At 39.5% G+C, this 12319-nt stretch overlaps 1 protein-coding gene and 1 long non-coding RNA gene across 4 annotated transcripts in view; one reads left to right on the forward strand and one right to left on the reverse strand.

Annotated features, from left to right (window-relative positions):
- Positions 1-1589: 1589 nt before the first annotated feature.
- Positions 1590-9267, forward strand: ANAPC16 (anaphase promoting complex subunit 16). 2 transcript variants are annotated; one of them, XM_011287350.3, is made up of 3 exons: positions 1590-1731; positions 7585-7659; positions 8435-9267. In XM_011287350.3, the coding sequence occupies exons 1-3, from the start codon at positions 1590-1592 to the stop codon at positions 8548-8550; spliced, it is 333 nt and encodes a 110-aa protein (XP_011285652.1). In that variant the 3' UTR covers positions 8551-9267. The 2 variants fall into 2 exon arrangements, with proteins under 2 accessions (XP_011285652.1, XP_006937916.1); XM_006937854.1 differs by lacking the exon at positions 1590-1731 and adding an exon at positions 2093-2313.
- LOC109492493 overlaps positions 1704-12319 on the reverse strand; it is a 34518-nt gene continuing 23902 nt past the window's right edge. Inside the window, exon 4 of one of the 2 annotated variants that reach the window (XR_002736831.2) lies at positions 1704-1772. This is a non-coding gene — a long non-coding RNA (uncharacterized LOC109492493). Of the gene's footprint in view, positions 1773-9552; positions 11536-12319 lie in introns of those variants that run through there. The other variant, XR_006587009.1, reaches the window with a different exon arrangement.

Here is a 12319-nt window from a genome sequence, read left to right on the forward strand (position 1 = left end):
AACTCTGCTTCCCTGACAGCCTTAAATCATCATCACAAAATTAAGGAAACAGAACAGCCGGCATTTCAGAAATGCACACTATATCATTTTTCTTGCTAGGACACTGGATTATGTGTGTATATATATATATATATATATATATATATATATATATATGGGATTTATGTCTGCATAGTATTCTCTCATTTTTTCTATTTTTTCAAAAATAAGTTCTGACTTTTGTAACAAATGTTTTTTGCAACTAGCAAAAGAAGAAAATATCAGCTAAAATTCTTGGCCATTAAAGACAGAAATTCATTTTTAAAATCCTTTTAAAGTCATTTTTTCTGTTTTTTTAAATTGAGCTAAAATTCTCATAACATTAACCATTAGCCATTTTAAAGTATACAATTCAGTGTAAAGTCATTTTTTAGTCTAAATACTAGAGCTGTATTATCCAATACAGTAATCACTAGCCACATGTGACTATTTAAATTTCAATTAATATTAAATACAATTTTAAAATACAGTTTTTCAGGGGTGCCTGGCTGGTTTGGTTGGTGGAGCATGTGACTCTTGATTGCAGTTGTGAGTTCAAGCCCCACATTTGGTATAGAGATTACCTAAAAAAAAATTTTTTTTTTAATTAAAATACAGTTCTTCAGTCACACTAGTTTAATAGCCACAGAAGGTCAATGGCTATCATATTGGACAGCACAGAAATAGAATGTTAGAACATTTCCATCATGGCGAGAAATTCTAGCACAATGCTAGCCATTCTTTTTAGAAAACGTACATTTTTTAGAATCATAAGTAAATGTGTAATATAAGCTTCGATGGCAAAAGTAGTATTTTGGTTTTGAACTTCTGTAAAGAATCATGTGTTCAGTACAGATTTTCTCATTTACATTTGGGCTTTCTGATTTTTTAATATGACATGGGGTTAAACACAGCTGCTGTATTCGTAATAAACCATGGATTCAACGATCCATTTCATGAGCTACTTTGTTCTGGTTTGGGGATGCCACCAAGTGACCAATTTGGGTATTACATTTGGATGAAAAAGTTTTTAAAACATCTTTAATGAAAGGACAAATATGTATTTCCTAACCAATTCCCTTTCCTTGAGAACAGAACACAGTGTTATTCTGGAATTTTATTTGGAAAATTTTATAAGTGAATTTTTTGGTATGGCTTGGTCAGGACGTAGCCAAGACAAACTGTCCTATGAGGCATGTTGTTTTATCCTCATATAATTTATTTCCTCAGTCAAATTGCTACCTTGGCCCTGCCGTATCACCCTTTCATAACCCATAAATCACCCACAGTCGATCCCAAGTGATATAAACAGTTTGCTAATGGTAGGAAGTAGTGTTTTAAGTAGAAAAGCAGAATAAACATATTTTCACTTAAAATCCTGAGATTTTGGCCTGAGGCATTAGTAAAAGATTGCGGAAGTAGAAAGGATAGAAAAAAAGGAGAGCTTATACTAAACTGTATGCTGGCTTTTATGGCAGCTAGAATGAAACATTGTCAGTCTCACTTCCATAAACTTGCCAATCACTGTTTTTCTTTCTCTGTAGTGAAGTGAGAATTCTGCTAGAGAGGAAATGGCTGCCTCTTCATCATCCTCCTCAGCTGGTGGGGTCAGTGGAAGTTCTGTCACGGGATCTGGTTTCAGTGTCTCAGACCTTGCCCCACCACGGAAAGCCCTTTTCACCTACCCCAAAGGAGCTGGAGAGATGTTAGAAGGTGATCTCATGCTGCTTTTTGCTGAATAATTGGATTCTGACCTGCAATGAATATTAATTGTAAAGAAGCTATTAAGTGGATTAGAGACAAGTGTGCCCTGATTTCAGCTTCACATTTCATCTCTTGTCCCCATTTCAAAATGTTATGTTCAAAACACAAATCTTTCTCCACTGTCAAAATTTTGGAGCTGAAAAAGACTTTGGAAATCAAGGAAGTCATCTAGACTTATTTAGACCCAGAAAAGTTAAAGTGATTTGACCACGTTAAAGACAAAGTCAGCACTAGAACCAGGAATTCTCTTGACCTCCTGCTCCAGTTTGCTTTATCCTGGCACCAGTCTGCCTCCCTATGATGAGTAGGTTTGATGCGTTTTTTCTAACCTACAGATAGATTAACCTCATCAAATAGGTTCTAAGAGGAAAACTAATATACTACTCTTATATGTGAAGATGACTCTCCTGGCCCATTGCAGGACAGTGCTGTGTGGTTTTACTAGCACTGGAGCTGGATTTGCGTCAAATCATCCACCATCTTACTCAGCACACATTTGCAAACTGGCTGGCCAAGATCAGAGCACAAGCTGTAAGCATGAAACCGCATTGATACCCGAAATTCATTGGATACATGTCACTTTAGGAGCTAGACCAATAAATTCCTAATAGGGAGCATAAAAAATCACCTGAAGAGCTTATTTAAAATGCACATTTCTGGCCCACCTTAGAGATTCTGAATTAGTCTAGGGTGCAGCACAGGAGTCTGTCTTGTGACTAACGTTCGAGGGATTCTTACAAAAGAATGGTCCGTAACTATAAACTATTCATCATACTTTGAAAAAAGTCAGCAAAGAACCTATTAAGGATTCAAAATCTACTTGTTTGTAGCACTTTTGTGCTTAGTTACATATTGATCTTTTTTGCTTTAAATTGCAAATCTTGGTAAGTATATTTTAAAAATCTGGAGATCTCTGAGAAAGGTACAAACTATAGGCGTCAGCTTTTGGGGGTGAACTTTATTCATTTATGTCGGGTAAAAAGAATTTTGGGTTAAGCCCAAACAGAAGAATCATTTGTGACAAAGAAGCATGGGAAGCCTGGGACCATAAGGCTCTCTAGAAGTGGTTGAAATCACGATTAGTGAAGTAGACAATTGGGTAATGTAGTTGGTGATCCATCTGTGATGTACGTACTTCTGTCTTTGCCTTTTCATCTTCAGTTGTGTTAATCGAATATTCGAGTTGGCATCACTGAGTCTGGACATAGTGAACAATTGGGGCCTTGTTTACCATATGTGGCACTAAAAATACATTATGACTTCAACTGTATGCGGCAGACAACTGGTATTAAGGAAGTTGCCCACAAAAATCAAAAATTGGAGGCACTGAAATTGCTTAATGAGTTTTATAGCCGCAGAAGAGGAATCAATGTTTAACAATGGACTCTAAGATTAAAGTCATTTAAATTCTAGCTACAAGAGGAATTTGATACAGGAGGTACCTCCTTAGTCTCAAAGCTATAAGGGCTCTGTGTCAGTGTATACCAGATTACTTGGAAACATTAAAGAAGAAAGGCTACTGAGATTAGTCTGAATGCTGATGTTCTAACAAGTTTTAGTTCTCTCCATTTTTATTCCATCCCAGTGTGCTTCATGGAGGAAATGTGTTGGCTTTCTGTTGTAGGATGAATTTATATTAGGTTTAAATTCAAAGTGCACAGTTTTGATTCCCTTTCTTAGGTTTAAAGTTTTAGCTATATTTTAAAGCCACTTACACTTAAGGACAAACTATGAAAACTTCAAGATGGTCATTCCTGAACTATCCTGGTCAAATCAAGAATGTTGAATTGAAAAAGAGTACTCCTAAAAAGAATTTTCTTAAATGAAACCTAATAAGGATGTTGGATTTCGAAGCATCTTCTACTATGTTTATGGGTGATACTATTATGCAGCTAATCTAACGCACATTAACGGACCAGTTTTCTTACACCAGTTTAATTGAATATGAAAATAGAGTAAGAAAAGTTGCCTTTTCAGAGAAGGAAGACAGGCAATCAGGAGCCAAGATTGGGTACTGTTTATAACAGGTTCGACTTGATTTTGCATCCTCCTCATAAGTCTAAGGATAATAAACCAAAGTAATATACTTAACATTATGAATTAACTTTCTCACGCATCCACTCTGTGACAGACACCTCAAATAATGTATACATGGTCCCCAACTTACTGATATTTTGACTTAGGATTTTGTTACTTTACTATGATGCAAAAGCCATATGTATTTAATAGAAAGCATACTTCGAGTTTTGAATTTTGATCTATTCCTGGGCTAGCGATAGTTGGTATAGCACTCTCTCAGGATGCTGGGCAGGAGCCACGGTTCTCAGCCACACAATCACCAGGGTAAACAACCGATGATACCATTCTGTACCCAAACAATCATTTCTGGTTTTCACTTTCAGTACAGTGTTCAATAATTTACATGAGATATTCAACACTTTATTATAAAATAGGCTTTGCGTTAGATGATTTTGCCCAACTGTAGGCTAATGCAAGTGTTCCAAGCACTTTTAAGGTAGGCTATGCTAAGTTATGATGTTTGGTAGGTTAGGTGTATTAAATGCATCTTCCAGGGTACCTGGCTGGATCAGTCCATGGAGCATGCGACTCTTGGTCTCAGGGTTGTGAGTCTGAGCCCCACGCTGGGTGTAGAGATCACTTAGAAAAATAAAATCTTGGGGCGCCTGCGTGGCTCAGCCGGTTGAAGTGCCATCTTCGGCTCATGTCATGATCTCACAGTTTATGAGTTTGAGCCCCGCTTTGGGCTTGCTGCTGTCAGCACACAGCTGACTTCGGATCCTTTGTCTCCCTCTCTGCCCCTACCCCACTCTAGCTCTCTCTCTCAAAATAAATAATGAAGTTGAAAATAAAAATCTTTTTAAAAAAATGCATTTTCAACTTGATATTCTTAGCTTAGGATGGGTTTATCAGGATGTAACCCCATCATAAACTGAAGAAGATCTTTAGAGCAGTTTTCAGCATTCTTCCTGCCCTTGGCTAAGATTGTCCTCAGCCAGTTTAGTGAGCAAATTAGAGAATGCCTTCCAACCCAGAAGTAGCTGAATTTTAGTGACATTGTAGGCTACTGAAGTATAAATTATCTGGCATAGTCTAATTTCCTGCTGTGAGGTAATATTCTTTTAAATGAATTTGATAGCACTTTATTTATTGGAGTTGTCATGGCATTTATTTATTAGATTTGGCAATTTACTGAACTTTTCACTACTTATAACCTTTGCTTGTCCCTTAAGAGGAAAGCTGATGTATTGTTGTTTGGTGTGTTACAAAGGGTTTGATTACAATTTCTAAATAGAAGATGGATTGCCCCAGGCTGACTCCTCTCTAGAGAAATTCCAGGCTTTAGATTGGTACAGATACCACATCTAATAGGATGTGGCTAAGCAGTGGACTTTGTGGTTAATACAGAGCTGCAAGTCAACAAAAGTGTGTTCCATAGGCATAAAGTGGTAAAGTGATACGCAAGTGCCTTTTTGAAAGATTAGCTTACATCTTTTTGCTTTGAAGTTCATTGCCAAGGGAAATATGCAAATATTATAACTTAAGCATTTTATCCTAATAGCACCTGTGATTAAATGTAAGTGCGAGGTAGCACTTCCAAGAGCTTCCAAAGACATCTTGGCCTGATCCTTATAGCCCATAATCCCCACTGCCTTTCGTGAAGTGAGATCCTAAAGTTTAGGATCAAACCTGAGAAGTGGGCTCTAATTCTCTATGTTTTGCTCTTTCTAAAATAAAACTTGAGTTATAATTTGACTCTTTAAGCAAGGGTATGAAGAGGATAATGAACACTGGCATATTTACATAATAAACTGGACAGTATAATATTTAGGTAATTGAAAATAAAAAATCTTTTTGCTCAGTTTAGATTATCTGCTCACAAATGATTTCCATTCAGCCAGAGGAATGGGGTGGGAGGAAGGGATAGGATATTACACACCATATAGTTCAATATGTAGAAAAGAGGTTGAATTTAACGAATGTAGCTTTCTTCCTAAAGTGTAGCACTTTATGAAATAATATTTTGAAATATAACGTTATGCATATATTAATACATAATCTGAAAGTAGTTACAGTTTCTTTTTTTTTTGCATCAATTTTGAGTATAATATTGGACAGAAGCCCTCTTGGTTGTACATCCAAGCCATTTGGATACAATGTCTATGGTTTTATTGTTCACCATTTTAATCTTTTTTTTTCTCTTTTTTTAAGTGAGCTCTAGCCCCAACGTGGTGCTTGAACTCAGGACCCCGAGATCACTTGAGCTACCAACAGAGCCAGCCAGGCACCCCTCACCCTGTTAATCTTAAAACTGTCACATTATTTTACCAGCAAAAAAATGGGTTTGTTCAGGAATAGCAGGGAATTGTAATTGGGGTCAAGCAAGCTATGGCAAAACCATAGGCAAGTCCAGAGAACATAGGAGAGGCAAGGGGGGAGCTGGGAGAGACTGTTATAAACAAAAAGTCCATTGGCACAAAGTAGGCATTTGGGAAGTGTAGTGGCTTTCCATTGGCTGAGTTATGACAGTTTCTCATTGGCTAGGCTGTTGCCTGGCAAGGAGAAAAACCTTTCTTCATCCTGCTGGGGTGGCAGAATAATAGGCTTCTTTCTTCCTGCTGGGAAAGCAAGATTTGCCTCTACCTGTTGGAGTCTGCAGTTGACCCTGAGTGTTAGGGCATGAGAGCTCCCCGTCCTGGCCTTCTGCCTCCATTTGAAATGAGGTTTCCTTTTATTTCTACAATCATGACTTCTGAAATCAGGTCAGCCTTGTGTGAAACTCAGCATGAAGCCAGAATGTGTTAGTCCTATCTCCTTGTCACTTAATAGCTGGGTGACACGCCAGCCCGTGACTGATGGGTGAGTGCTTGACACCTAGTAGTGCTGACGTGAACTACCACCTAAAAAAAGACAGCTGTGTCCTCTCCCTCCGTTTGTTTTAGGATTTTTGCAATACGACACCTTCCCCAAATGGTTTCTGCTACCCTTCTAAAAGTCACATTTTCTTATATGAGTTCCGTGTCTTTGGGGAGTATATTTTGCTGTATCAGCCCTTGCCTGACAAAGAATAACATGAACTAGCTTATGTTTCATAATCATCTTCCAAGTGCTGTTGCGACTGAGTTAGCTACCTTCTTGTTGCCAGTTCTTGGCACCAGTACAATGCTAGGTTCTGAAATTGCACCATACTCTTATCACCATCCAAATTGCAGTGTTTTGGTTCAGTTGGAAAATCAAGGTTACAATTTGCGTTTACAGAATAAAATTTCCCAGCAGTGCTTTGTGATGGTCATAGTGATGTAACTTGATATATTAAAAATCAACAACAGCTATTCTGCCCTCAGTTTTACTTTTCAGAATGAAAATGATCTAGAGTTTTGGTGTACCTTTGTATTTGGATAGCACAGGAGCCATGTGGCCAAATGGGTCAGATGTCAGTGTTTGCCTGACATGCAGAATAAGAGAACATTAAGAAACTCTCAGGTTAGGAGGGGAGAAATGTTGACCAGGACATCACACTGAGGTTTCTTATTTTTGTTTTTCTAAATATTATTTTTAAACTTTGAAACAAGTAGAGGGACTGTTTTAATATTCTAGATATAGAAGAAGTAGCTTTTATAGCTAAGGACTGTTAGTTCTAAATGAAACAGAAGCCCTCTTTGTAAACACTGAAAACTGTACCCTGAATGTGAAAGCAGGGAAAAGAATGGCCACGCTTGCTTGGTTTATCGGAAGCCGTAAAACCCTTAGAGCAGATTAAAACTTTTCCTCTTCTGTTTGTAGATGGCTCTGAGAGATTCCTCTGCGAATCCGTTTTCAGTTATCAAGTGGCATCTACGCTTAAACAGGTGAAACATGGTAAGCACATGAGTGTTGTATACTTAACTATGAGAACAAATTATGGGGCAGCGGGGATGGGAGAGGAGGATCAGAAAGGTCGGTGTGCTTTGTGACAAAAACTCCTGAAACTCTACAAGGCTGTTTAAGCGAACTTTCTAAATGACCTGCAGACAAAAACATTCCGTGATCTCTTAGTATATGTGCTGCCGAAGTGAGGACAACCTTCTGAGGTCTTAAGCCAGATGTCCACATTGAGGCTCAGAAGCTGAAGTCAGAAGTGTTAGTTTTCTAGAGGAGACTCTGCTTCCTACCATTCCTGTGTTGCTTTCCCTTCTCCTTCCTAAAACCTTTTAATGTTCTCCACTGTTTACCATCATCATCTTCACCTTCAAGTATTTATGTGATGCCTTATTGTCTGTCTGGACTCTGAGAAGCCCGGACTCTAAGACCCTGATAGCACCTTTTCTGCGGTCTTCATTTATGCATCAGGGAACTGTGTTCTCCCACCAGATCGTTTCTCTCTATTGAAGGCATAATGTAGGAGGGAAAGCTGCAATTGCCTGGAGCTCAAGGATTTTAGTACCAAATCGCTATGGCATGGAGGGTACATACTCCTTGTTGTCGTTGTTTTAGATTAAGTCTTCTGACCAACAAAGAATAAGACCTCAATTCTTGACTAGTGAGGAAAAAAATCCTTCTGGAAATTATTTTTAAACCAATCATCATGTTGGTGGGTGGTGACTGTCTCGTGGGAGATACGTTGTATTATATATTGCCTCCTTGACCCTTACAGATCAGCAAGTTGCTCGGATGGAAAAATTAGCTGGTTTGGTAGAAGAGCTGGAGGCAGATGAGTGGCGGTTTAAACCCATCGAGCAGCTGCTGGGGTTCACACCCTCTTCAGGTTGACCTTGCCCGGAAGGCCGCCTCTGGTGCACAGCAAGTGCAGGGCCAGCGAGGGACTTTTCTCGCAGCTTACACAGCCATCCAGAGATTCACAGCTCCATCGCTGAATTGTTAATTCGCATCCATGCTTGGTTTCTCTGTATCTATCCACAAGCAACAAATACTTAAATGTGTGATCTTGCAGGGAAAATTTTTGTTTATTTGTTTAAAAAAAGTATTGAGAATCAGAATAAGACAATCGGCGTCAGAGAACCTGAAGGTTTGGGTTTAAGAGATATTTATAAAACTTTATAAGCCAGGTAGGACACATGCCGGAATTGGCCAACTGAATGACCTCTCTGCTGTCATTCATGCAGTGCCTGGAATCCTCACTGGTCAAATCCAAGATCAGGATCTGGAGTTACACAACACAGCGTTTCTGACCTAAAACAGTTCTTCTTGCAGATGAATGTGATTTCAACTCAGGACCTGTTCAAATGAGGAATTTTAAAATTTCGGGGTTTTTTCTATTTTTAGACATCTAATTCTATAGATTCTAACTTTTTCTAACCTCTTCTAGACATGCCAAATGCTGGCAAAAAGAATTACTTTTTGAATGTTGAAGCACTTGTAAAAATAAATCTGTGAGCAAAATCCTTTTAAACACAGAAATCCTGAGTTCATCTTGTTGGTGGGCTCAAGCAATTCTGTAGCAAATAAATCCTTTGAAAGAGTTCCAAATTGGTTTTCTTTGTCCTTTCAAAGTCTCAGGGATTTGGGATACCAGGAAGAGGTCAAACTACTTTTTAGAAGAAGGGAGTCTAAAAACATTTCTCCTAAGCAAATGATAGATTTCCTTTATTCCAGGGATATTTGTCTTTACAAAACCATATGAACTTAGGTTGGGGTGTTTTTTGTTGTTGTTTTGTTTTGTTTTGTTTTGTTTTTTTAGAGAGCAAAAGTATGCACACAAGCTGGGGAGAGGAGCAGAGGGAGAGAGAGAGAGAGAGAGAGAGAGAACATCTTCAGCAGACTCCTCCGTCAGCGCAGAGCCCAACTCAGGGCTTAATCCCACGACCCTGGGATCATGACCTGAATCAAAATCAAGAGTTGGATGCTCAACCAACTGAGCCACCCAGACACCCCGAATTTAGTAGGCTCTTACACCAGGATATGGAAAAGCCTGGAAAGCTAAGAGATGTCCTTTGTTCTCCCTCATGGGACCCCAGGGTCCACACTGTACACTTAGGAAGATCATTTATTTTAGATTGGATGCTAAAAAATTAGCATACATTTGTCTTGATAACATTTGTCTTTCTCCTCCTTAGTAACTTATACCCAACCTGTTTAGAGTTGCTTAATGATGAATAAGTATAATCCCAGTAGCAATTGGCCCTAATCTCAGGAGTTCAAAACGTTTAACACCTACTACCTGACAAGGAGGTGGTGACTTCATTGAGTCAGTAATCTTGACTCCCAGAATCTGAACACGGGGATGTTAAAGACCTGCTCATGGTCACATAGCCCAGGCAGAAGGAGATCTTGGAATTTAGAATAGATTTCAGTTTATTGATAATTCAGCCCACTGCTCTAGTCTCTAAAGCACATCAGAGCACAAAATGACCAGCCTGCAGACTCACCTGTTTCCATATTAATACCTCTCAACCCAAACAAGTTCCATATTTGGAAGTCATTGAGTTTCCTAATGTACTTTTTAGCACCAACCATCTTTTTTTTTTTAAGGCTATTTATTTATTTTTAAATGTTTATTTTTGAAAGAGAGAGAACAGGGAGAGGCAGAGAGAGAAAGGGACAGAGGATCCAAAGCAGGCTCTGTGCTGACAGCAGCGAGCCCAATATGGGGTTTGAACTCCTGAGATCATGACCTGAGCTAAAGTCGGACGCTCAAACGACTGAGCCAGCGAGGTGCCCCAGCACCAACCATCGTGATGATTGCCAAAGGAAAAATTAAAAATACCTAGACTGCAGTAAACCTTTAGATCACATTTCCAGGGACAGTTGAGAAGCCATCGCTAACTTTCTCTCATTGTTCTCATTTGCATAACTACAACACAGACACTGTATTACCTCATCTTTACCCTTTAGTATTGGGACTTAACAGAATTTTTTTCGGTTGGCCATTTTGTTTTTATGACTTCAGAAACTGAAGAGAACACAGGGTTGCACCTTTCACAGCGATCCTTCGGCTGCTACTTGAGTACTGTCAGAACGAGACCTTCGCTATTGTTTTGAAGATGCCCCTCCCTCTCTGCACCTTTCTGTTGGTTGTCACATCTCATCATCCACAACTCCTGTTACCACGCTTTGAGCTTGAAGATGGCCCTTGCTGCTTATCTGTCCTCTCTGCACTCACTATGTGCCAGTCACTCACAGGCATTAATTATATAATCTTCTCAATATCGCTGCAAGAGATGTAATACCCCCAGTACAGAAGACGAACTTAAAGCTCAGAGCGAGCATTACCCGCCAAGTCTGCAGAGCTAAGCAAATAGCCACGCCTGGGTTTGAATTCAAAGTCTCTCAGATTCCAAAGCTGAGATTATTTTAGGTGCACCATGCTGCACCCCACTGAGCCCGACCCAGTGCCTTGAACAAAGAAAAACCCTAACACCTTTTTTTAAATGATAAAGTGAATTAACTACCAGGAGGAAATAAGCTTTGTCACTACTCTCCCTTCTTCCTCCCAGTGATTGGTGATAAGGGGTCTCAAGCAAAATGAAGAGACAGGCAGTTCCTTGAGGAGCTGATAGAATTAGCTATTTGTCAGTGTCTACATAACTCTTTAAGGTTCAGTATGGTGAAAAAATAGATGCTTGAGAGACACTTCCGTGAACAAGGAGGAAGGCAAAGGGTGGATGACAGCTAATGACCAGGACGGCACAGCCAGCCATCCTAAGCAAGCTGATGGCAAGGGTGCCTCTGCAATAAAATGCTCTGCTGCTCCCAAAGCATTGTCACATACGCTGTGTCTTGATTGTCACATCAGCCCTGCAAGATAAATGAGGCAAGTACTGTGTTACGGTTGAAACGGCACCAAGAGGGTGAGGTTCCAAGATTATTAACTAAGATTGTAGTTCGTAAGGGAGCTAACCCTTCAAATCTTTGTCTCTGTGGCTTCTAGTTCATCAGAAACTAGCAAATCTCAAGATAGAATTTGCCGTTAATAAAGAATGATGCATGGGGTGCCTGGGTGGCTCAGGTAAGCATCCGATTCTTGATTTCGGTTCAGGTCACAATCTCGGGGCTCCTAGGATCAAGCCCCGCATGGAGCCACGCATCAGGCTCAGCACTGACAGCACAGAGCCTGCTTGGGATTCTCTCTCCCTCTCTCTGTCTCTCTGCCCCTCCCCTGCTTGTTCTCCCCCTCTCTCAAAAATAATAAACATTTTTTAAAAATAAATAAAAAGGGGTGCCTAGGTGCCTAGGTCAGTGAGTGAAGCATCCAACTCTTGATTTTGGCTCAGGTCATGATCCCACAGTTCATGGGATCGAGCCCCGTATCGGGCTCTGAGCTGACAGTGTGGAGCCTGCTTGGGATTCTCTCTCTCCTGTCTCTCTGCCCCTCCTCAACTCGTGCTCTCTCTCTCTCTCTCAAAATAAATAAACATTTAAAAATAAATGAATAAATAATGATTCATGTCAGTTTGATACATAACTCCATATAAGTGTCTTGTTTCATAGTAATGAGATATAAATAGTATATAAACAGTAAACTTAAACCCACTTTTACATCATTGAACAAAAATTTTACTTTAAAAAAACTGTTTTTAAC

The sequence above is a fragment of the Felis catus genome, chromosome D2 (genome assembly GCF_018350175.1).
Source record: "Felis catus isolate Fca126 chromosome D2, F.catus_Fca126_mat1.0, whole genome shotgun sequence".
NCBI lineage: Eukaryota > Metazoa > Chordata > Mammalia > Carnivora > Felidae > Felis > Felis catus.

Excerpts from the sequence above, each read along its gene's own strand:
- ANAPC16 (XM_011287350.3), top strand. The coding sequence starts at position 1,590 with ATGGCTGCCTCTTCATCATCCTCCTCAGCTGGTGGGGTCAGTGGAAGT. Across the intron at positions 1,732-7,584 it reads AGCTGGAGAGATGTTAGAAG|ATGGCTCTGAGAGATTCCTC; the intron begins GTGATCTCATGC and ends TTCTGTTTGTAG. Across the intron at positions 7,660-8,434 it reads GCTTAAACAGGTGAAACATG|ATCAGCAAGTTGCTCGGATG; the intron begins GTAAGCACATGA and ends TGACCCTTACAG.